General features: G+C 39.9%; 1 protein-coding gene across 2 annotated transcripts in view; it reads left to right on the top strand.

The window, feature by feature from the left end:
- The window catches only part of DNAJC21 (DnaJ heat shock protein family (Hsp40) member C21), a 34,018-nt gene extending 12,420 nt beyond the window's left edge, over positions 1–21,598 (top strand). The window contains exons 6-13 of one of the 2 annotated variants that reach the window (XR_006206155.1): positions 75–226; positions 2,545–2,632; positions 5,738–5,896; positions 6,323–6,365; positions 10,024–10,196; positions 15,843–15,918; positions 16,424–16,819; positions 19,907–21,598. Coding sequence is in view for 1 of the 2 variants with exons in the window: in XM_042952237.1 (XP_042808171.1) it covers positions 75–226; positions 2,545–2,632; positions 5,738–5,896; positions 6,323–6,365; positions 10,024–10,196; positions 15,843–15,918; positions 16,424–16,588 (856 nt within the window). In the remaining variant the exon portion in view is untranslated. Of the gene's footprint in view, positions 1–74; positions 227–2,544; positions 2,633–5,737; positions 5,897–6,322; positions 6,366–10,023; positions 10,197–15,842; positions 15,919–16,423; positions 16,907–19,906 lie in introns of those variants that run through there. The other variant, XM_042952237.1, reaches the window with a different exon arrangement.
- The last annotated feature ends 299 nt before the right edge of the window (positions 21,599–21,897 follow it).

Raw genomic sequence — 21,897 nt, 5'->3', positions numbered from 1 at the left:
GATTGTCAGCCCAAAGAGCAAGTTGAACCGTGTGCAGACCTGCTTCTGAGTGAGAGACTATGCTGTGTGTCTAGACTGGCTGGCCAGTACAAGGAACAGAGCTGGATGACCACGGCCGACCTGGAGAGGGAGCTCAAGGAGATGGAGGCACGCTACGAGAAGGAGTTTGGAGACGGCTCAGCCGAAGATGAAATGGAGGGGCCTGAGCTCAGAGACGGGCACGATGGTAACTTCATTCGTTAAGAAACTTTAGAAAGTAAATGTTTTTATGCGCGGATGAAAGGAGAACAGATGCAAACCTGGAGACCTCGGAGTTCCAGTCAGCTGTGGCTGGTGTTTTCATGCCTGTCTGCTTTTTAAGCAGAGCTGGAAATCCGGACTTTTATGTCACGTCTTCCAGTTTTTAAAGGTGGCAGATGATTCAGATGAAAAACAGTCCAGTATAGGCCAAGCAAAGGTAGTCCACTGAAGTAGTCCGATCCCTATAATTTGATTAGTAAACTCTTTTCTGGCCATGTTTTGAACAGTTTGTGCTTCTGACTGCATACATGATCTGCCAAGTGGGCACAGTGACAGGTGTGACTGCTGGTTACTTAAAAACTGCAGGGAAGCTCGCAGTAGGTCAAGTTTTAACATCAACTCTTCCCAGAAAAACTAATGTTGTACAGGAGCCTCTGTGAGCTATATAAATTCTTCCTCTCATTTCTCACTTTGTTGAGGGTCTCCCCCTGGTGTGCTGTAGTGTGTCATTTCTGTGCCTCTCTCGTTACAGCACAAGGGACGGGACTGCCGTGAAAGGCAAGGTTAGGCCTTGTTGAGAGTACCTGACCTTCCGCATGGTCTCTAGCTGCTCCACGAGAAATAATGTGGAATGATCTACACACAGCTTAGTCAGTTTCACCTTACCTACACGTGGGTAGCCCAAATGATAAAATGGTGGATTTTTATTTACTCAAAATGATCAGGAAATGAAATGTTTTATTAATGACTTAGAAGTAGTATGTGTGAAAGTCTCTTGAAAATTGTAAAGCAGTCTATAAACGTGAGGTGGCATGATTAGGTAGAATTATATAATTTTTGAAGTGCTTTTATATACAAGAGTGTGCTTGATCCCCACACAATACCCTTTAAATGTACGTTTTGCTCATAAAATGATAGCAGTTTTACTGAAGCGGAAACTAAGACTGAGAAGCTAGGACATAGGCCTGAGAACATATGGCCATTTTTAGATCCAGATTTTGACTTCAAATCCAACAATCTTTATTAAATATTTGATTAATCAAAGGTTATTTCATTTACACGTTATATTGAAAGGGTACAGGGAATTGGACAATAATACTATTTGCTAAATGTTAATATTAGGATGTGTTTTGATCATTTATGATTTCAGTGAGAATGTCCTTCAAAATCATATTCACATCACCTATATATAAAGAATCAAAACGTAGACTGTAGAAGAGTACCTTGGGATCTTTATTGATCTCATTGCATTTATTGATCATTTGAGTACCTTGGGATCATTTATTGATCTCAGTGGCAGTCAACTTACTTGTTTTATTCCTTATAAAGATAGATTATGAGATTTTTCAAAGACTTTGAATTCAGTGTTTTAGTTGCTTAGATTTTGCGAACTGTATTGGTAGTAATTATTTGTTGTAAAAAAGCCCTAAGCTTATGAAAAAACAGAGTGTAAGGACGTGCTAAAGTTTACATGTAATATGCTATTTTATGACCAGCCTGTCAAATAATGATGGAGTGTTACAAGCTTAAGTTTATTGAAGCAGTTAAGAGTAGGTTACAATTATAAATGTGTTTGCATCAAATCTTGCTCAAGAAGTAAACTAAAAAACCTTTGTTGAAAAAACTTCTTTGTGGTAAAACCATGAAAGTGGCATTTGGTTTTCTGAACTTAGCTCATACTGAGAACTTTGAGAAGATTTTGAGTCTTTTCAGTGTATTTGTGAGAAGGACTTGAAAGATAAAATGGTTTATTTGGAAGCCTTCCCTTATAATTCAGGGCTGCTTTTAAAAGGTAATCAAATCCTAGGCACCTGGGTGGCTCAGTAGTTAAGCATCTGACTTCGACTCGAGTCATGATCTCACGGTTGGTGAATTCGAGCTCCGCTTTGGGTGAGCTTGTGCCCGGTGAGCTTGTGCCCGGCTTTGGGTTAAAAAAAAATAATAACATGAGCCCCAGGTGAGCTCTGCTTCTTTCTCTTTCCCTCCCTCCCAATCTCTCTCTCCCCCCCCCCTCCTTCCCTCTCTCTGTCCCCCCCACCCCTTCTTTACCCCTCCCCTGCCTTTTGTGGGATTCTCTCTCTCTACCGTCTCTTGCACCCTCTAAATAAATAAATAGACAGTTAGATAGATAGATAGATAGATAGATAGATAGATAGATAGTAATCAAATGCTAGTAACATTGTTTGTTTTGTCTCCAGAAATGCAGTTTCTAATTTGTGTGTGATGTTAGATCGTTACTAAAGAGATGTTTTAGATCTGTGTTCTACTCAGCCAGGATTCTTACTGCCGGCTTCCCTCTTGTAGGTAGAGACAGTGATGAGGTCGAGGATGCTGAGCTGTACGATGACCTTTACTGCCCAGCGTGTGACAAATCTTTCAAGACGGAAAAGGCGTACGTTTAATATCTTTAAACTCCCCTTTTCTTCTGAGGGTGAAGTGTAACTCTGAAAGTCCTAAAGAGAAAGTGCTTGTAGCAGTTGGACACCAGCCCTCCCATGTCTTCTTGGGGGGTTTCTGTCTAACAGAGGAGGAAGAAGGATCTGTACCAGCAGTTAAGCGTGTTGTACTGATTCTCATTCATGCCAGTATTCCTGTGTAATAGCTGCTTTTTAAAACATCGATGCATCTCCAGAAAGAAATGTTGCTTGTTGTGACAAAGAAGGCATAGTCACACGGACAACCAGAAGCTAATCTAGACCAAAGCTAATCTCTGCTGTTGCAGGCAGACTCCCTTCCCGCCCTCACGCTCCTGTGCGGGCCATTGCTGCCAACGTAGGAACGTGTCCTGCCTAGACCATATCTGCTGAAGCGGAAGGACTCTGCCTTTGGGGAACAGCGAGGAAAAGAGAAATGTTTGAAAGGATTCGATTATAAAGGGCAGGGGGGACCAGGGCAGAAAATGAAAGTAGAGGCAGCAAGGGACAAAGAAACAAAACACACGCAGTGAAGGAGACAGGAGACAAAAGGATGGCAGTGGTGCTGTGGGGTCATCAAGGGAGTTGGTGTGTAACCCCGAGGGAAGGGAGAAATGGTGGAGTGGCGAGAGAAGTGGCAAGGGCAGGAGAGTTAGAAACAAGCAAGAAGACAAAAGCAGCAGTGAGGAGATTTGGAAAATTATTTTTTTAAACAGATTTTTTAAAATAATTTTTTTAAGTTTATTTTGAGAGTGAGAGCGAGCACATGGAAGGGGCAGAGAGAGGGGGAGAGAGAGAATCCCAAGTAGGCTGGGTGCTGTCAGCACAGAGCCCGACGTGAGGCTCGAACTCACAAACCGTGAGATGATGACCTGAGCCAAAATCAAGAATCGAACGCATAACTGACTGAGCCACCCTAAAAAGTTATTTTTCACTCGGAAATAATGTCAAACTTACAGGCAAGTCACAAGAATAGATATAGAGCACCCAATTCACCTGTTGCTAACATTTTGCCCCATTTGCTTTAACGATTCTCTTCCTCCCTCCCTCCCTTTCTCCCTTTCTCTCCCCCCTCCTCCCTTCCCCACTCTACACACACAGGTTTTGCCTGACTAATTTGAGAGCAGGTTACATCCATTACATCCATAATGCTCTTTTACCTTTCAGTACTTCAGTATATGTTCCTTAAGAATAAGTATATTCTGTTACGTGATCACAGTACAGCTGTCAACTTCAGGAAGTTTGTAACATTGATACTGCTTCCCTCTCCTTTACTGGCCTGTACTCCACTTTCAGCAGTAGATCTGTGTTAGTGTCCTGTACAGTTTCTTTTCTACTTCAGCACAGAATCCAGTTTAGGATCATGTGTTGCATTTATTTAGTTAGTCTTGTTTAATCTGGGCCAGTTCCTTTGTCTATGCCATTGTTACTCCAGTATACTGGCCCTTTAAAATATTTTTTTATTAGAGTAGTTATCCTTTTGAGTTTGTCTGTCTCCTCATGATTAGTTTCAAGTTGTGTATCTCCAGCTGGAATACCACATAGACATGTTGTGTTGCTCTCAGGGTTTCCTTTCTGGAGGCATATGATGTCTGTCTAACCTTCCTTGTGGTAATGATTTTGATCACCCAGTCCAGGCATTGTCTAATTTTTACTCTGTAGAGTTAGTGTATTTTTCCCTTGCAATAGATTTTACCTTATAGGATGTTTATCTGAGATCCTTTAAAGTAGGCAAGTATCTGAGCACCTGGGTGGCTCACTTGGTTGAGTGACTTCAGCTAAAGTCATGATCTCATGGTTCATGAGTTCGAGCCTGCGTCGGTCTCTGCAGACACTGAAGAGCCTGCTCGGGATTCTGTCTCCCTCTTCCTGCCCCTCCCCCACTCTCACACACTCTCTCTCAAAAATAACCGATTAAAGTTAGGCAAATATATTGCTCCAAAACACAATTTTCTAGATTTGGCATTCATTGATGATTGTACCTTGTACCAGTTGCCACCGTAATGGTCCCAAAAGGGGGCTTTTCTGGTACCAGTGCTCCTGCTATATTATTAGTCCTCATTTGGTCTTCTGCTATAAATAAGAGCCTTGCCTTTCCTCTGTCTGTCTATTATCAGTATGAATTTGTGAATTTTTTTCAATGTTTTATAATTTATTACTGTACTTTTCATGCTCAAACTTTTCCAGATATGGTTAGTGAGAGTTCCTTCAAGGTGGCTCCTTGAAGAACATCCCGGGCGTTCTTTTGAGCACTTACCTTCTGGTACAAGATGTTCCAACTTCTCCAAGGAAACATGGTCTGAAGGAAAATTTTAGTGGAGAGGAAGAGTAGCAACTCAAACTAGAAAACCACAACTCTGAACAAATGAGATGAAGTTGATAGTGACATAGTTTCCCACTTTTCTTGTTCATCTAACAACTCGGTACTTCAGTGTTGTCAACTCAGTTTTGTGAAGTGTTACTTAGTGGTCCACAGATGCACTGAAAGAGACGCGGCTCGTGGAGTTTTAGGCAGAGGAGGACAGGTGTGTGTGAATTCACACTTAGGATGGTAGGAGTGAGGAGGGAGAGCCCTCTGGAGGAGGTGAAAGACAGTTACTGATAAAAGCAAAAGGAGGTGAACTACTCTTGTACTTCAAGCCTTCACGTCATAACCCAAGGGGCCTTCCTTTTTAAGTTGAATGTCGTCCTATAATTTCCCAGGATCTCTCGAAGCCCACAGCACACTCTGGAACGTGTCAGCGCTTGGCAGATACTCGGTGATTAGGAGGAAATGGTGGAGAAGACTTGAATCTTAAGGACTGGAAAATTAAAATAATAGAATTTGACCCCCCCCCCCAAAAAAAATTTTTTTTTGAAGAAAATCTGTAGATGGAAGGACAGCTGGAGGGGAAATACTGGATACAGGGAAAAACAACCACTGCCTGACAGGTCCTGACACGGTCTTTCTGGTTCTCTCTCTGGTATCACCAATAGTTTGCTTACTTGGAAAAATAAATTTTAACATGGTTGTACGTATTCAGCCACATGTTTGGGCACATGTGACTTCTCTTGCAGTTACTTACAACAGATTGTTATTTCAGGATGAGGAATCATGAAAAATCAAAGAAGCATCGGGAAATGGTTGCCTTGTTAAAGCAACAGTTGGAGGAGGAGGAAGAAAATTTCTCAGGACCTCAAACTGATGAAAATCCGTTGAATGCCAATTCTGAAGACGATCTAGAAGATGCACCAAAACAAAAGTACTTCTAAAAATGTTATTAAACATACTTATAATGTTAGAGATGAGATTGCACTTAAATGCTATCTTATCTGAAAGAAGTTATTCTGTTATGCTAATATTTTCCACATGTTTTTCTACTTAAGGGAACTTACAAAATTGAAATGGGTAAAGCATGATGTCAAGAATAGTTTGTATAGAATTTTTTGACCATTAAAAGCAGTTTTATACCTAGGTAATTGACATGTTAATTACTGTCAGTGGAACCACTGTTACAATTTTCTAAAATGATAATGTGAATGTTTTCTTTTTAATATCTTATAGTATTAAATACTTTTAGTATTTTACTTCTCTCTGTATCAGTAGTGTTGTAGTATTTTTTTTTTTTTCATTTAGCAGGTAGTCACAGAGTTAAGTATTTGATGTTTTGATTTATATTTGTTCACAGGCTTTCTAAAAAACAGAAGAAAAAGAAACAGAAACCAGCACAGGTATGTTGAAAAGTTTTATTGAATATCAAATTTAAAGATAGAGTGCTTTTGTTTACTCAGTAGAGTCTGCTTTAAGGAGAGGGACTTTCAGTATAATTTTGTTGGTTATAAAATGGTTTGAAGGGAATTGAAAATATTTTCTTTTGTCATCCCTTTTTCTCCATTAATATGCATGTAGCTAATTTACTTAATTTCTGTGTCAGTGTGTTTTAAAATTTGTCAAGTGGAATTAATTCCCTAATAGTAATTAGCTGAGTGATCATATTTAAAAAATATTGGGACGTGTGATGACTGGGTTTTTAGATGAGGACAACAATTAAAACCAGAAATATGTGAAAATCTGAGGTTTGGTTATTGTATATCTAAGTTTCTTTTTCTGACAACATAAGTGGAATTTTGTAAAAGGAATATTTGGTTAGACATGTGTAATGATTGTGATTCTTGAAAAAATGTTTCTTAATACTATTCAGAAATTTAAATCATTTAAATATTTCACACCTGACATCTAAATCCAATCTCTCTTAGGAATATTTTTAAATTGTGGCACCTGAGTGGCTTAGTCGGTTAAGTGTCAGACTGTTGATTTTGGCTCACGTCATAATCTCATGGTCATGAGATTGAGCCCTGCATTGGGCTTGGAGCTGACAGAGTGGAGCCTGCTTGGGATTCTCTTTCTCCCTCTCTGCCCCTTCCTCACTCTCACTTTCAGATAAACATTTTAAAAATATTTTAAAATAAAAGGTTATTATGTTGTTACATATGTGTAACAGTCCTAGGGATGTATAAAAAGAGGGCTTGTCCATTTTACTAAGGATACTTGGTGGGTCTAAAGGGAATAGAATTGATTCCTATGCTATTTTAATATAATCTAATTCTATTAGTTTATATTAGGTTTTAAATGTTATAGTTCTTTTTGAAAACTGAAAATATTTTCTAATACGTATTTTTTAAATGTTTATTTATTTTGAGAGAGAGAGAGAGCATGCATGAGTGCTAGCGGGGGAGGGGCAGAGAGAGGATCCCAAGGCTCTGCACTGGCAGTGCAGAGCCCGATGTGGGGCTTAAACTCAATAACTGTGAGATCATGACTTGAGCCCAAATCAAGAGTCAAGTGCTTAACCAACTGAGCCACCCAGGCGCCCCAGAAGCTAAAAATATTTTTAAGAAAACTTAGTTAACAAAACTTTAGATTTGGCTTATCTATTTAAATGGTAATATGTTTGAAAATTTTTGTTTTATGTTCCAAAAATGATACGTGACATGTGAATTAATCACTGTTAAAATTTGTGACTTGGAACTTTTCCTTCAATTATAAAACCACATAGCAAGTTGTATGTTCCTTCATAAAATGACTCATCTTCCACCCAAAGATTACAGTTATTAGAACACTTCCTCTGGCCTTTGTGTGTGCCAAAACTACTAGAATAAAGACAAAACAAGAGGGATTTATACCTAAGCCAAACCTACCTTGGCTTGAATCATGAAGGCTAAGTCCTATAGATTGCCGTAATAGACACACGTATCTTTATATTCTTACCAATGGAAATGTTTTGTTTACTACCCCATTTTTCCTCTCCAAAGCTGTGTTTCTTTATACTAATACCTCGTGTTGATTTCTCATTCTATCAGGAAGAAAGCCCCAGTTCAGACTTAGTTTTATGTAGTATTTTTCCTGATGTTTTCGCAGTTCTTTCTGATGGGAGGGTAGCACAGAGACATGAACTGGTAGATTGAAGAGCAGGAGGCAGCAAATACAGAGAATCAGGAGGCGTCAGACTGGAAAAATTTTCTGTATGGTCAGAAAAAGAAAACAGCATGAGCCAACAAGATTGTGAAAGAAAACCCAGAAAACTGAGATTGAATGTGAACAAATGGCCCTGGCTGGCAGAAAGGAGGAATCCAAGTAACTTTTGAACACAGTACTCTGACACCCTCCATGAGACACGTTCTAAAGACAAAATTAACTACAAGATAAAAAAATCTTGAACTCCACTTAGTAGACATTTTGGTAGTAATATTATTACTAGAAATGTGTGACCTGAGTCTAATCATGAGGAAACAGGCAAAGCCAAACTGTGGGAACAAAGCAGCCATCCAATTGTCAACATCATGAAAGACCAAAAGAAAAGAAAAGAAAAAAGGAGGGCTCTGGTTCTAGAGTAAAGGAGATTAAAGAGATACGACAACTAAGCACAACGTGTGGTCCTTGACTCTAGCCCCTGTTGGGGCTTACAAGGAAAGGACATTATTGGGTTGTGAATATGACTTATGTAGCAGATACCTAAGGTCTTCAGTATGAAGAGGGTAGTGTGGAAATGTAGGAGCATGTTTTTGTTCTTACAAGATACATGGTGAAGTGTCATGATATCTGCCTGCAACTTACTTTCATAGTTCTGGGGTGGGGGAAAGTGTGTGTTCAGAGACCCACAGGAAGGGATAGGGGAGAGCAAATGTGGCAAAATGTGGCCTCAAACCAGAACAACAAAAAAACACAATAGCAGGGGTGCCTGGGTGGCTCAGTCAAGTTAAGCGTCAGACTCTTGATTTCAGCTCAGGTCATGATCCCACTGTTTGTGACATGGAGCCCCACATGGGACTGTGCTGTCAGTGCAGGGCCTGCTTGGGATTTTCTCTCTCTCCCTCTCTTTCTCTCTGCCTCTCCCGCGATTGTGCGCGCTCTCTCTCTCTCTGTCTCAGTCAAGAATAAGGAAAAAACAAAGCACGGTTGCACTTAGTGAGGATATGTTTGCCAAGTTTTGTCTTTTTTTATAATGCTTATTTTGTTTTTTTTCTTCTTTCTTTTATAACTATAAAAGTAATAGTTGGGGCACCTGGGTGGCTCAGTCGGTTAAGTGTCTGACTCTTGATTTTGGCTCAGGTCATGATCTCACAGTCATGAGATCAAGCCCTACATGGGGCTTTGCTGGGTGTGGAGCCTGCTTAGTATTCTGTCTTCCTTTGCCCTTTCCCCACTTGCTTGCTCTCTCTGTCTCAAAAAAAAGTAATAGTTGCTCATTACAGATCATCTGGATACCAGAAAACGATAAATATCCCTAATTCTGCCTATAGATATTATTTACTATTGAATTAAATTATAACCAGGCATTATATACAATTTTCTCTTTTACATTTTTGCTAACAGGTTGTATTTTTCTACAAAATTGAATCGGTAACTTTGCCAACGTGATTTTTTAAGAGCTTCATCATTCCCTTCATATATTCAACCATTCACTTAATGAACATATGGATTGTTTCCAATTTTTTCCTAGTTTAATATTGCTGTAATGACCATTTGTGTTTTTTGTGTTGGTTTTTTTTTTTTAAGTTTATTTATTTATTTTGAGAGAGCACCAGCTGGGGAGGGGCAGAGAGAGAGGGAGAGAGAGAGAATCCCAGGCAGGCTCAGCACCGTCGGTTCAATCCCACGAACCATGAGATCATGACCTGAGCTGAAATCAAATCAGACTTTCAACCGACTGAGCAACCCCAGCATCCTTCACCCCTCATGTTTTAAATTGCTAGCTGTTTCTCCTTTTTATTTCCTGAAGATATGCTCCTCCAGAGTGTACGGGACCTTGTAATTGATTTTAACTATTTGGCAACATAAGAAGCTGGGATTATTATTTATTTTGTAATGCATATATGTTTTACGACCTAGAATTATGATGATAATTTCAATGAAAATGGAACTGGAGAAGGAGTAAAAGTTGAGTCAGAAGATACCAACTTAAATCAAGACCAAGCCAAAGAATTCGAATGTAGTCCCCAAGAAAACATCAGTGCCACTGAGACTGTTGAACGATGTGATGACCCTAAAAGTGAAGCTAAAAAGTAAGTCACGTTGATGGTGTTTTCTAATTAACGTTGGTAGTAAGAATGCCTTCTCATAGATCAGATAACATCCCGCCCGCAGTTACGAAGTAGATCATGTATATCCGTGACTTCCACGTTACCCAGACAGACAGGTGCAGCATGTGGGAAAGAGGATACTGGAGGAATGGGCTCACGGACATTTCAGCAATATGGCCCAAATCAGAAAGTCGCTTTGATCCAGTTTTCATCCTGTTGAGGTCTTATTTTGTCCCGAATCTGTAATACTTGGCACTCAAGTGAGAACAAGGCTCCTGATGAGGCCGCACCCCGCTTGCCTGCAGCATTGCTGACTGTGTCTTCATGCTCACGGTGGTCCTCCTGAGTCTGGCCCCACAGTGCAGGTCATTAGGATTTATACCGCAGCCTGGGGCCTTCCTGCTGGAAGGAGCCCTGGAATTTTGGTGCTGCACAAGGTCTTAGTGGCTGCCAGAGGAAGGTTCTTCTCAAGGGAGATAGCATACCTTGTCCTCCCCTTCCTGCCTTGTCTTTCTTCTCTCCATCCTCTGTTCCTCTAGAGCAGAGAAGTAATTTCTTATTCCTTGAGGAAAGATCTGAACAGTAAGTAGCCTCAGGTCCCTGTCTAGGACCATGAGAAAGGGTTCAATTGACCCAGTAAAGTGGGAGCCTGAGTTGCAAATGCTGAACACCAGAGCACCAGTGAAGGGGCAGTGAGTGCATTTGGGGGTTTAGGAATTCAGGGGGCGTCAGTGAGGGACACAGGACAGAGGCCTGGACTAGGGCTGTAGCTGTAGGAAAAGGAAGGAGAGGAACCACACAAACCGGTAAAGTGTTTCAGCTGTGTTTCAACTGATTTAAGTAAATTCGTTAGTGTTTGTGTCAACTTTTCACATCTTTTTTTTAATTAATTTTTTAAATTTAAATCCAAGTTACTTAACATATAGTGTAATAATGATTTCAAGAGTAGAATTTAGTGATTCATCACTTACTTACAATACCCAGTGCTCATCCCAACACGTGCCCTCCTTAATGCCCTTCACCCATTTAACCCATCTCCCCACCCAACACCTCTCCAGCAACCCTCAGTTCTTTGCATTTAAGTCTCTTATGATCTGTCTCTTCCCTTCCCCTGTGTTCATCTGTTTTGTTTCTTAAATTCCACATGTGAATGAAATCATGTGATACTTGTCTTTGACTAATTTCGCTTAGCATCATACACTAATTCCATCCACATTGCTGCCAATGGCAAGATTTCCTTTTTTTTTTTTGATTGCCAAGTAGTATTCCATTGTATATGTATATACACCACATCTTTATTCATCAGTTGATGGACATTTGGGATCTTTCCGTACTTTGGCTGTTGTCAATAATGCTGCTATAAACATTGTGGTACATGTGCCCCTTCGAATCAGCACTCCTATATCCTTTGGATAAGTACCTAGTAGTGCAGTTGCTGGGTCGTAGGGTAGTTCTGTTTTTAATTTTTTGAGAAACCTCCACACTGTTTCCAGAGTGGCTGTACCAGGTTGGATTCCCACCAGCAGTGCAAAAGGGTTCCTCTTTCTACACATCCTCACCAACATCTGTTGTTGCCTGAGTTGTTAAATGTTAGCCATTTTAACAAATGTGAAGTGCTATGTCATTGTGGTTTTAATTTGTATTTTCCTGGTGATGAGTGATGTTGAGCATTTTTTCATGTGTCCGTTAGTCATCTGGATGTCTTCTTTGGAAAAGTGTCTGTTCATGTCTTTTGCCCATTTCTTCACTGAATTATTTGATTTTTGGGTGTTGAGTTTGGTAAGTTCTTTATAGATTTTGGATCCTAACCCTTTATCTGATAAGTCATTTGCAAAAATCTTCTTCCATTCCATCGATGCCTTTTAGTTTTGCTGTTTTCTTTTGCTGTGCAGAAGCTTTTAAGCTTGATGAGATCCCAGTAGTTCATTTTTTATTTTGTTTCTCTTGCCTCTGGAGACGTGTTGAGTAAGAAGTTGCTGGAGCGCCTGGGTCGCTCAGTCGGTTAAGAAGTTGCTGAGGCCAAGGTCAAAGAGGTTGTTGCCTGGTTTCTTCTCTAGGATATAGATGGCTTCCTGTCGTACATATAGCTCTTTCATCCATTTTGAGTTTATTTTTGTGTATGGTGTAAGTGGTCCAGGTTCATTGTTTTGCACATCGCTGTCCAGTTTTCCCAACACCATTTGCCGAAGAGATTGTCGTTTTTCCATTGGATTTTCTTTCCTGCTTTGTCGAAGATTGGTTGGCCATACATCTGTGGGTCCATTTCTGGGTTCTCTATTCTGTTTCATTGATCTATGTGTCTGTTTTTGTGCCAGTACCATGCTGTCTTGATGATTACAGCTTTGTAATACAGCTTGAAGTCTGGAATTGTGATACCTCCTGCTTTGTTTTTTTTTTTTTTTTCAGGATTGCTTTGGCTATTCAGGGTCTTTTCTCGTTCCATTCAAATTTTAGGATTGTTCTAGCTCTGTGAAGAATGCTGGTGTTATTTTGGTTGGGATTGCATTGAATATGTAGATTGCTTTGGGTAGTATCAACATTTTAACAGTACTTTTTTTTCCATTCCATGAGTGTGGAATGTTTTTCCATATTTTTGTGTTGTCTTCAATTTCTTTCATAAGATTTCTATTGTTTTCAGTGTATGGATTTTTCACCTCTTTGTTTAGGTTTATTCATAGGTATTTTATGGTTTTGGGTGCAATTATAAATGGGATCAATTCCTTGACTTCTCTTTCTGCTGCTTCATTCTTGGTGTATAGAAATGCAACCAATTTCTGTACATTGATTTTATATCTTGTGACTTTGCTGAATTCATGGATCAGTTCTGGAAGTTTGTGGGTGGAGTCTTTTGAGTGTTTCACACAGAGTATCATATCATCTGTGAAGAGTAAGTTAAAAGTTTGACTTCCTCCTTACTGATTTGGATGCCTTTTGTTTCTTTGTTGTCTGATTGCTGAGGCCAGGACTTCCAACACTATGTTAAACAACAGTGGCAAGAGCGTACATCCCTGTCATGTTCCTGACCTTAGAGGGCAAGCTCTCATTTTTTCCCCATTGAGGCTGTTATTAGCAGGTGGTTCTTACCCTTTCTTTTGATGGGATGTATCACATTGATTTGGGGATATTGAACCAGCCCTGCATCCCAAGAATAAATCCTACTTGATTGTGGTGAATGATTCTTTTAATGTATTGTTGGATCCAGTTTGCTAGTGTCTTGGGAATTTTTGCATCCATGTTCATAAGGGAAATTGGTCTGTAGCTTTCCTTTTGAGTACGGTCTTTGAAGCTTCTGGGTGAAGCTGGTCTGCTTCGTCAATCCTTGCCATTGTGGCATCCATTCAAGATGATAACATTTTGATTATAACATTTTAAATTCTGGCTGACTAGATTTTATTTCTTTTATCTCCGCAGAAAGGGATTCTCTGGTGTCTTCTATGCGTTTTTCAACCTTAGCTAGTATTCTTATTATCGTGGTTCTAAATTCTAGTTCAGACATCTTGCTTATTATCTGCATTAAGTCCCTGGCTGTCGTTTCTTCCTGTTCTTCCTTTTGGGGTGAATTCCTTCATCTTGTCATTTTGGAAGAAGAAAAAAAATTAACAAAATAAAACATTGAAATTGAAAAATTTAAAAACAAGAAAAATAAAGGGAAGCTAGATCCTTAGGTGTGTTTTGGTCTGCATGTTGAAAGAAGCTTGATAAAATAGGGAAAAAGGGGAAAGGAAAAAAAATGTAAGAAAAAGTTTGGAAATTAAAATATAATAAAGTAAAGAAAATGAAATAGAATAATAAATTTAAGAAAATAAAGTAAAAAAAAATTGAAATAAAATTTTCTCTTTCGGTATCCAAGAAAGAGAAAGAAAAGAAAGGAAAAAAAACAGAATTTAAGCAAAAATAGAAGCAAAGAAAACAAATAAATGAACCAGCAAACAAAATGAAACCCGAATGAAGTTCCATCCAGTTTCCCCTAGAACTGAAACTATGAAACCTTCTAATAGCCTGTACACTAAGCAGGTGGTTTTGACCTCTGCTGGTCTTCTAGGGGATGGCTTGGGCGGTGTGGTTGGGCAGGGCTTGGTGTAATGGCTCCGTTCTCCGGTATGTGGCACCACTTAACTTATTGGAGTGGATTGGTATGGTGTGCATGCATGTGCACACATGGGATTGCATGGGAGAGGTGAAAGTGGCTTCACCCAGCTCCTAGTCTCTGGAGCAGGAACTTTGTACTCTAACTGATCCATGATCAAGCACCCCTTCTTTGTCTCAGGCCTCCGTCCACAGCCCACCTCTACCCTGTCCATGTCCAAGCCGTCCACCTGCCAGACAACACCTCCCTCCAGAGTTTTATCTCAGATGGGGTTGTGTTTCAAAACCCCGCACTTCAAAGACCCCCATGGCTCAGACCCACTCCGACGCTATGGGGGAAGGTCTTGCTGAGGAATAGCCGGGTGCTGGCTTGTCCCATAAAACGTTCATGTGATGGCGCAGCAGCAGAAGTTCAGAGGTTGTGGCAAATCACAAGACACAGCAAGCACCAGGTTTCACTGTACTCTGCATCTTTGTCCCAATACCAGCAAATATGGCTGCTTTCTGGGGTCTGCTGGGACCTTTGCCTGTGTGGAAGCCATATGCCCTCTACCAAATGCTCTCTAAGCAGGGGACCCACTTCTCCCTGTATGGGACAGAGACCCCTGAGACCTTGCTGCCTGCTCCTGGGGATTCACCCTGCTTCCTCACCTGAGCACTGCCAGGTACTGAGGTCCAGAACTTCAGACTCTGTGCTCTACTGTTTATAGAATCCTAATGGTATTGAAACCCCCTTCTTTCTCCCCATCAGTAATTTTGGGGAACAGATTTCCTGTTCAGTCCTCTACGAGTGTTCTCACTCTCTCTTTCTCTTTATCTCCAGCTGCTTCCGGGAGAGTGCTTTTATTGCATGCTACTGCTGTGCCACACTCTCCCCCTTTCTGTCCTTTCTCTGCAGAAATGGCTCCCTATGCTCCACGGCTTTTCTCTCCCCCAATTCATGTTTCCGCAATGCATACCTGCCTAATTCTGTGGCTCAAGTTACTGTTGTGTTAATCCTCAGATCAGTTTCCTAGTTGTTCAAAATGGTTTGTTGCTGATCTAGTTTTTTGTTTTTGGGGACGAGACGAGCTCAGGATCTACATACTACTCTACCATCTTAACTCCCTCCTCAAATTTGACATCACATGTGATCTCTAAATTTGCTCTTTAAAGCAGTTCATTTGAGATGTGAAAATTAATTAGGTTGGCCATAAAAATTAGTGAATTAGCCCTTAAAGTGCATGTCACTCTTTTGAATCTTCTTGGGAGCAAGGTAGCAATTAGGGATACGTTATTGGGGCACCTGGGTGGCTCAGTCGGTTGAGCGTCCGACTTCGGCTCAGGTCATGATCTCACAGTCTGTGAGTTCGAGCCCCACGTCAGGCTGTGTGCTGACAGCTCAGAGCCTGGAGCCTGTTTCAGATTCTGTGTCTCCCTCTCTCTCTCTGACCTTCCCCCGTTCATGCTCTCTCTCTCTGTCTCAAAAATAAATAAACGTTAAAAAAAAAAAAGGGATACGTTATTATTGGATTATACAGAATTCTTTAATTTATTTTCCAGTGCTCCTAAACCCAAAGGAAAGAAAGCCAAAGATATGAAGAAATCTGTCAAAGTACCTGCTGAACAACAGGCAGTGGTAGGTCAAAGTCATATTGACATGTTTTCAGTAGACCTTGTTTAAGTAATCTAAATTCTTAATTCTAATTCTAAAGACATAAGTATTTGGTGAACCGTTCTGCACCTACTGTATATATAGGTATGGATCCATCAACAGTTTTTCTTGGTGGATGTAGAATGTATAGATAGGTGTGTCATTGTTTTTCTTTAAAAAGCACATTGGAAATACCAAACTGTACTAAAACAGTTACTGTTCTGTTTTCCATTACTTGAAATCTAAAACCTTGATCTGGTCCATATGGTACATGCTATTGAACGTCTCAGGACTCTTTAAAGTTGATGGTGCTGGCTGATGGGACTTAACTTCTAAGAACAGCTGCCTCTTTGGAAGCCTGTCTTGGTGGCTGTCATTTTGATAAAAGTTCTTTATTTTGAATTATTTGATATTTAATCTCAGCGTGAAAACATAAATCACTGCACTCAGGTAATAACACTTTAATTGATGTATTTTTTTCTCTCTTCAGAGTGATGTTCTTATCAGCTGTACAACCTGCCATAGTGAATTTCCATCCCGGAATAAACTTTTTGACCATCTGAAGGCCACAGGTCATGCGAGAGCACCTTCATCATGTTCTTTAAACAGTGTAACAAGTAGTCGAAGCAAGAAAGAGAAACGTAAAAACAGATAGAAATTCTGTCAACACTTTTTCTTTTTGATTGTTTCTAGATTTTAAAACCAAAAACTGAACTGAAATCATCTAAACAGTTAAAATTTCAGTGATCTGCAATTTATTGCATTGTGGAAGATTATTTTTTATCTTGTAAAAACATTTTTTCGTTTAATATATATATTTTTAAACATTTCATTAATGGTTGAATTCTACTTTGCCATCTGAATTGACTTGAATGTCTCAAAACAGGTAAATATTGTAAAGTATGCATTCTTGATTTCTCTTGGCTCATGTGAACAGAAATGTACAGGGAGAATTAAATTATTTTAACACATACAGATGCTCCTTTCTGTTTTGTTTTGTGGAATTCACATAGTATTTTCACATGATTCAATGCTTTTGTATTGTTATACTTCATGATCTGTCAAAGACAGATTGTTTTAAAATCATCGTAGAGTTTTTTTTCCCACTTGATAACATGACTCCAGTTCTGACTTTCAAATTATTTCTAAATAATCTATTGTTGATTACTGTATTTTTTTCTTCAAGGACAGCGATAGGTAGAAACAAATTGAGCATACATAGTTATATTTCAAGACTAATACCTCTTCAAGGTGTCACTGTTGATTTTGAGATTTTATAGGTAATTATCAGTAAGGTAGATCTTTGGTGTTTTGCTCTGATTTAAATCGTGGAGGTGGGGCTCCTGGGTGGCTCAGTCGGTTAAGCGTCCGACTTTGGCTCAGGTCATGATCTCACGGTTCTTGAGTTCGAGCCCTGTGTCGGGCTCTGTGCTGACAGCTCAGAGCCTGGAGCCTGCTTCTGATTCTGTCTCTCTCTGTCTCTGCCTCTCCCTTACTCACGCTCTGTCTCTGTCTCTCAAAAATAAATAAATGTAAATTGTGGAGGTGGAAGCAAATTAATGAAGATGTTGCTTCCTTCTTTGACACAGTGACAGCCATAAAGGCTGGATTATGGATCAAGGTGGTGGATGGTTCAGATTTTATACCGACTTTTTAAAAAAGAATATTCTGCCTTGGGGTTTGTTTTTTCACTATTTTCAAAAGTTTTTAATTTTGTTTTTTTCATCATTTAATGGAAGACACTTTTTAATAAAAGTTTTTTCATAGGGCTGATATTTATGCCATGCATTCTATAGCAAAGATGAATATTGACTCAAAGGAAATCTGGAGAATTGTTGAAAGTGAGTGTGGTCAAGTATATGGACCAGTGATGAGCCAGATTTTAGGATGAGGATGGATTAAGTAGGCAGTTCTTCTAGTTGGCCTTGAGAGTAACTCTGAACTCACTAGCTTAAAATATATACTTTTTGTTGAGCAAAGTTCTCTCCTTATGTCCTTGAATCCTCAAATGAAGGAATCTTCAATTATGCATGAGCTCTAGAACCTGAATCTCCGATGGCAAGGACTTTCCTGAAAGTCTCATGGGATAGTATTGAGCTCAATCATTCTGTGTGCTTTACTTGAAAATATGCATTTGTATTTTAATTTTTAATTGTTTCCTTCTTCATTTAGAGATATAAGTAGATTCTCTTTATCTTTTTTCCTTTTTGTTTCTAACTTCTATCACTAACTTCTCCTAATTGACGTTTCTTGTCCTTTTCTTGTCCCTTCAGGGAGAATAGCAGCCAGGTCAGAGGGCTCTTCCTCCCAGGCTTGATCTGAAAACGTGCCCCCCTCCTCTAACAGAACGAGGTGGATTGGCTGTAATTATGAATAGGAATATTGATGAGCAGGAGGACATACTGATTGCATGTACACTAAAAATGTGAAGTCCTCTTGAAATGCCCTATAAATGCCCTTCAGACTTCCCTTGCTTTCGCTTGTAACCACCATGCAGGTGTTCAGTTTCTGCTTCATGTGAGGGTTGGTAGGGCTTACTTGTCACTTTTATTCTGATTGGCAAAACTCAACCAGATTTTGAAGGGATCTTCATCAGCTGTGATTAAAAGTTAGAGCTCATTTGTAGTCCTGTGCATGTAATGCTGACCAGTTGTTTAACTTCTCCGAATTTCTTTCTCCTCATCTCTAACAGTTCTTAGCATAGTATTGTCTCCCTTTATCTTACAGGATTATTACAAAGGGCAGATAAGATAGTATTATGAAAGTGCTTTCTAAATACAAAAGCTTTATATAGAATGTTGAATTTAAATGCGTTAAATCTTTTTTAGTTAAATTTAGTTGAATTAAATGTGTATTAAGTTTTTTGGGAATGTCCTTCCTATATACTAATCTACTTCTGAAGAGGAAAACAGCAACATGTATTATGCTGAAGGTAAAAGGTTATTTTTGGTGAATCATAGACATTCTATTTCATTTGTCTGAAGGAAAACAGAATAGTCTAAAATACACGAGCACGTACCTTACATTGATCTCATTAAAGGTCAGTGGTAACCATCACCTTGACTGAAATAAGTTGAGGTATGGAAGATGGATGGAATGTGGGTTCTGTGAGGAGAGGGTTAGGGCAGATCCCATATTCTCTCCGTAGTTCATTGAGTGGCGCCAAAGCTGGGGTTCTCTAGAAAGCCCAGTGAGACTTTTTCTGTTTCAGAATAGGAGCAGTATCCTTACTTAGCAAAAGTACACGATGGGAAAATAGAACTGCATCAAAATAAAAGCTCTTTGTAGGATGGTAGGCAGCACGAGTAAAAAGACAAGTCTCAGACTGGGAGAAGTTGTTTGCAATATGTATAAGTGACAGGATTAGTATCCAGAATACATGAAAAAGTCCCTCCTACAAATCAGTGAGCAAATGACAACCATGTATTAATTAATACCTCAGTTCTCAAACTTTTTTGGTCTCAAGACCTCTTCACACACTTAAAAACTGAGAACTCCACAGAGTGTGTGTGTGTGTTTAGGTTCTATCTATTGATACTTACTCTCCTAGAAATTAAAATAGAAGAATTTTTAAAGTATTAAAAATAGTACAGGTTATGAAATTACACAGTTATGAAAAAGAACTTTCAAAGTTTAATGAGAGGAATTGGCTTAACATTTCTGAAAACTTCTTTGTCTAGCTTAATGAAAGATAGCCAGATTCTCAAATTGGCTTCTGCAGTCGGTCTGTTGCTCTGTGTTTGGTTAAAATATATGAAGAAAATGGAGCTTCACATGGGTCGGAAATTGGAAGAGGAAGGACCTTGGGGGCCAGTTTGGAATCCCCAGGGTCCTCACATGACACCGAGACCACATTAGAAAAGTGAATAAAAATTTGAACAGAAAAAACTTGAATAGTTTAAAAATATGAAAAGATGATCATCGTTACTGATAACCAGGGGACTATGACTTAATTTTTGTTTCATGCTTTCAGACCGGCAGAAGGCAAAAAGTCTCACAAGATCAAGATTGAATGTTAGGATGAAGAAATGAAAATTGATTTCTTCTGAAGTAAAATTGATTCAGTTCGATGATGTCTGTGAAAGTTGAAGATATGGATAGCCTGTGACCCTTGGCTCTGTGACCCTGGGCACATAACTAGAGTCTCCCTTCTCAGAGTCCACAGAGCTGCAGTGTGGACTTCACCTGGGAACTCTCTCTGGAGTGCAGCTCTCAGGTTCCGCCCGGGACTTGCCGTGTGACCATCTGTTGTTAGCAAGATTTCTCAGGGGATTCCTACCCTCCTTGAAGCTTGAGGAGCAGTACTCAGGGACCCTTGCGTGTGTGTACAGGGCACATTATTACTACATGGACGCTCACAGCTAAATTGTTTTAAAATACTTAAATGTCCATGAACAAGACAATGGGTATGTCCATGAACAAGACAACTGAGGCCTATTTATAAGTGGGCAAACAATTGAGCAGTTAAAATGAGGGAACTTGATCTGTAATATCAGTGGATAGCTGTTGAAAAAATGTTGGGTGAGAATAAGCCAATCAGAAGATGAAACGTATGCCATTTATAAAGTTTTTAAAAATACTGTTGTTGTCTATGAAGAGAAAGTAGAGAAACCTCGCTGGGAAGCACTGATGAGAAAAGTAATCGCCTCCAGAAAAGGGAGAGTAACGGAATCGGTGCGGCAGCAGGAGGGACCTCATCTGAGTCCTTTTTTTCTCAGATCTGGAGGAAAATATTAGCATTTGTTATTTCTGGATGGTGGGTAGTGAGGGTTAAGCCGATTTTCATGAAATACTTCAAACAGAACTCTGAGTTAATGTTTCCCTTCTGGCCAGCAGAAAATACACCCTCACGAAAGGGGAGAGGAAGGGTTTAAGATCTCCATTTTACTCCTGGCATGTTTTGTAAGCACATGGTGGAAGAGGCTTTTACAGCCTCTCAGTCCCCTTCTTCCCTCAAACTCTGATATCTTGTTGGCACAAAGCCACCCAGCACATAACGATCATCTTCCCAGCCTCCCAACAGCTAGATGTCAGTAAGTTCTGGCCAGTGATTTGAGCAACTCTTGGGACGTGCCCTTCAAGGCGTGGGATGTCTTTATTCCTTCCTCTTGCGGGCTTACAGGAAGAGGTAGCAGCCGGAGCTCTAAGCCCAGTCTGGGACCATGAGTCCTTCCGGGGCAGAGCAACTAAAGCACAGGAGCTTGACGCCTCAGAGGGACTCTCCAAGCCCCAGACTACCTACCTCTGCACCCCAGAGAAATCTCCCACGTTACAGAAGCCTCTGTTGTTTGGGGCTTTGGGTCACAGGTGACTCAAGCCCTGACTGATTCGGCATGTGCACGGTCACCTAAATGAGAGGTATGACTTCAACAGTGGCCAGGACATAGGCTCTTAACTCTGGAAGGGCTTAGATCAAATTCCAATGCCAGCATTAACTAGATGACCTTGGGCAAGTCGACTATTCAAACACTTTAAGGCTTTTTTTTTTTTTTTTTTTTAATCTGTAAACTAGGGATGAGACCAACCTTGCAGAACTACAAAGGTTAAAGCTTTAGGGGTGAACACCACGCTTGCACATCCTAGGCATTCAGTATCTGCTAACCATTACTTCTTTCCAATGACCTCTTCTGCTTTAAGTTTTCTTGCTTTAGCGTCACCTGGGTGGCTCAGTCAGTTAAGCATCTGACTTTGGCTCAGGTCATGATCTCATGGTTCGTGAGCTCAAGCCCCACATTGGGCTTTCTGCTGTCAGCAGAGAGCCTGCTTTGGATTCTCTGTCTCCCTCTCTCTCTGCCCCCCCCCCCCCAAGTAAATAAACATTAAAAAAATCGTTTTCTTGCTTTAACTGTTGTCTTTAATTTCTGAAATAATCCAAACAATGAAGTGGTAATGTGGAGAGAAGTCCATGATTATATCGATCCTCTAGTGTATTAAAAAAGAAAAGTACTACTGTATATGTTAAAA

The sequence above is a fragment of the Panthera leo genome, chromosome A1 (genome assembly GCF_018350215.1).
Source record: "Panthera leo isolate Ple1 chromosome A1, P.leo_Ple1_pat1.1, whole genome shotgun sequence".
Classification (NCBI taxonomy): domain Eukaryota; kingdom Metazoa; phylum Chordata; class Mammalia; order Carnivora; family Felidae; genus Panthera; species Panthera leo.
The sequence above is the reverse complement of the archived record's forward strand: the minus strand, read 5'-3'. Positions and strand labels throughout refer to the sequence as shown.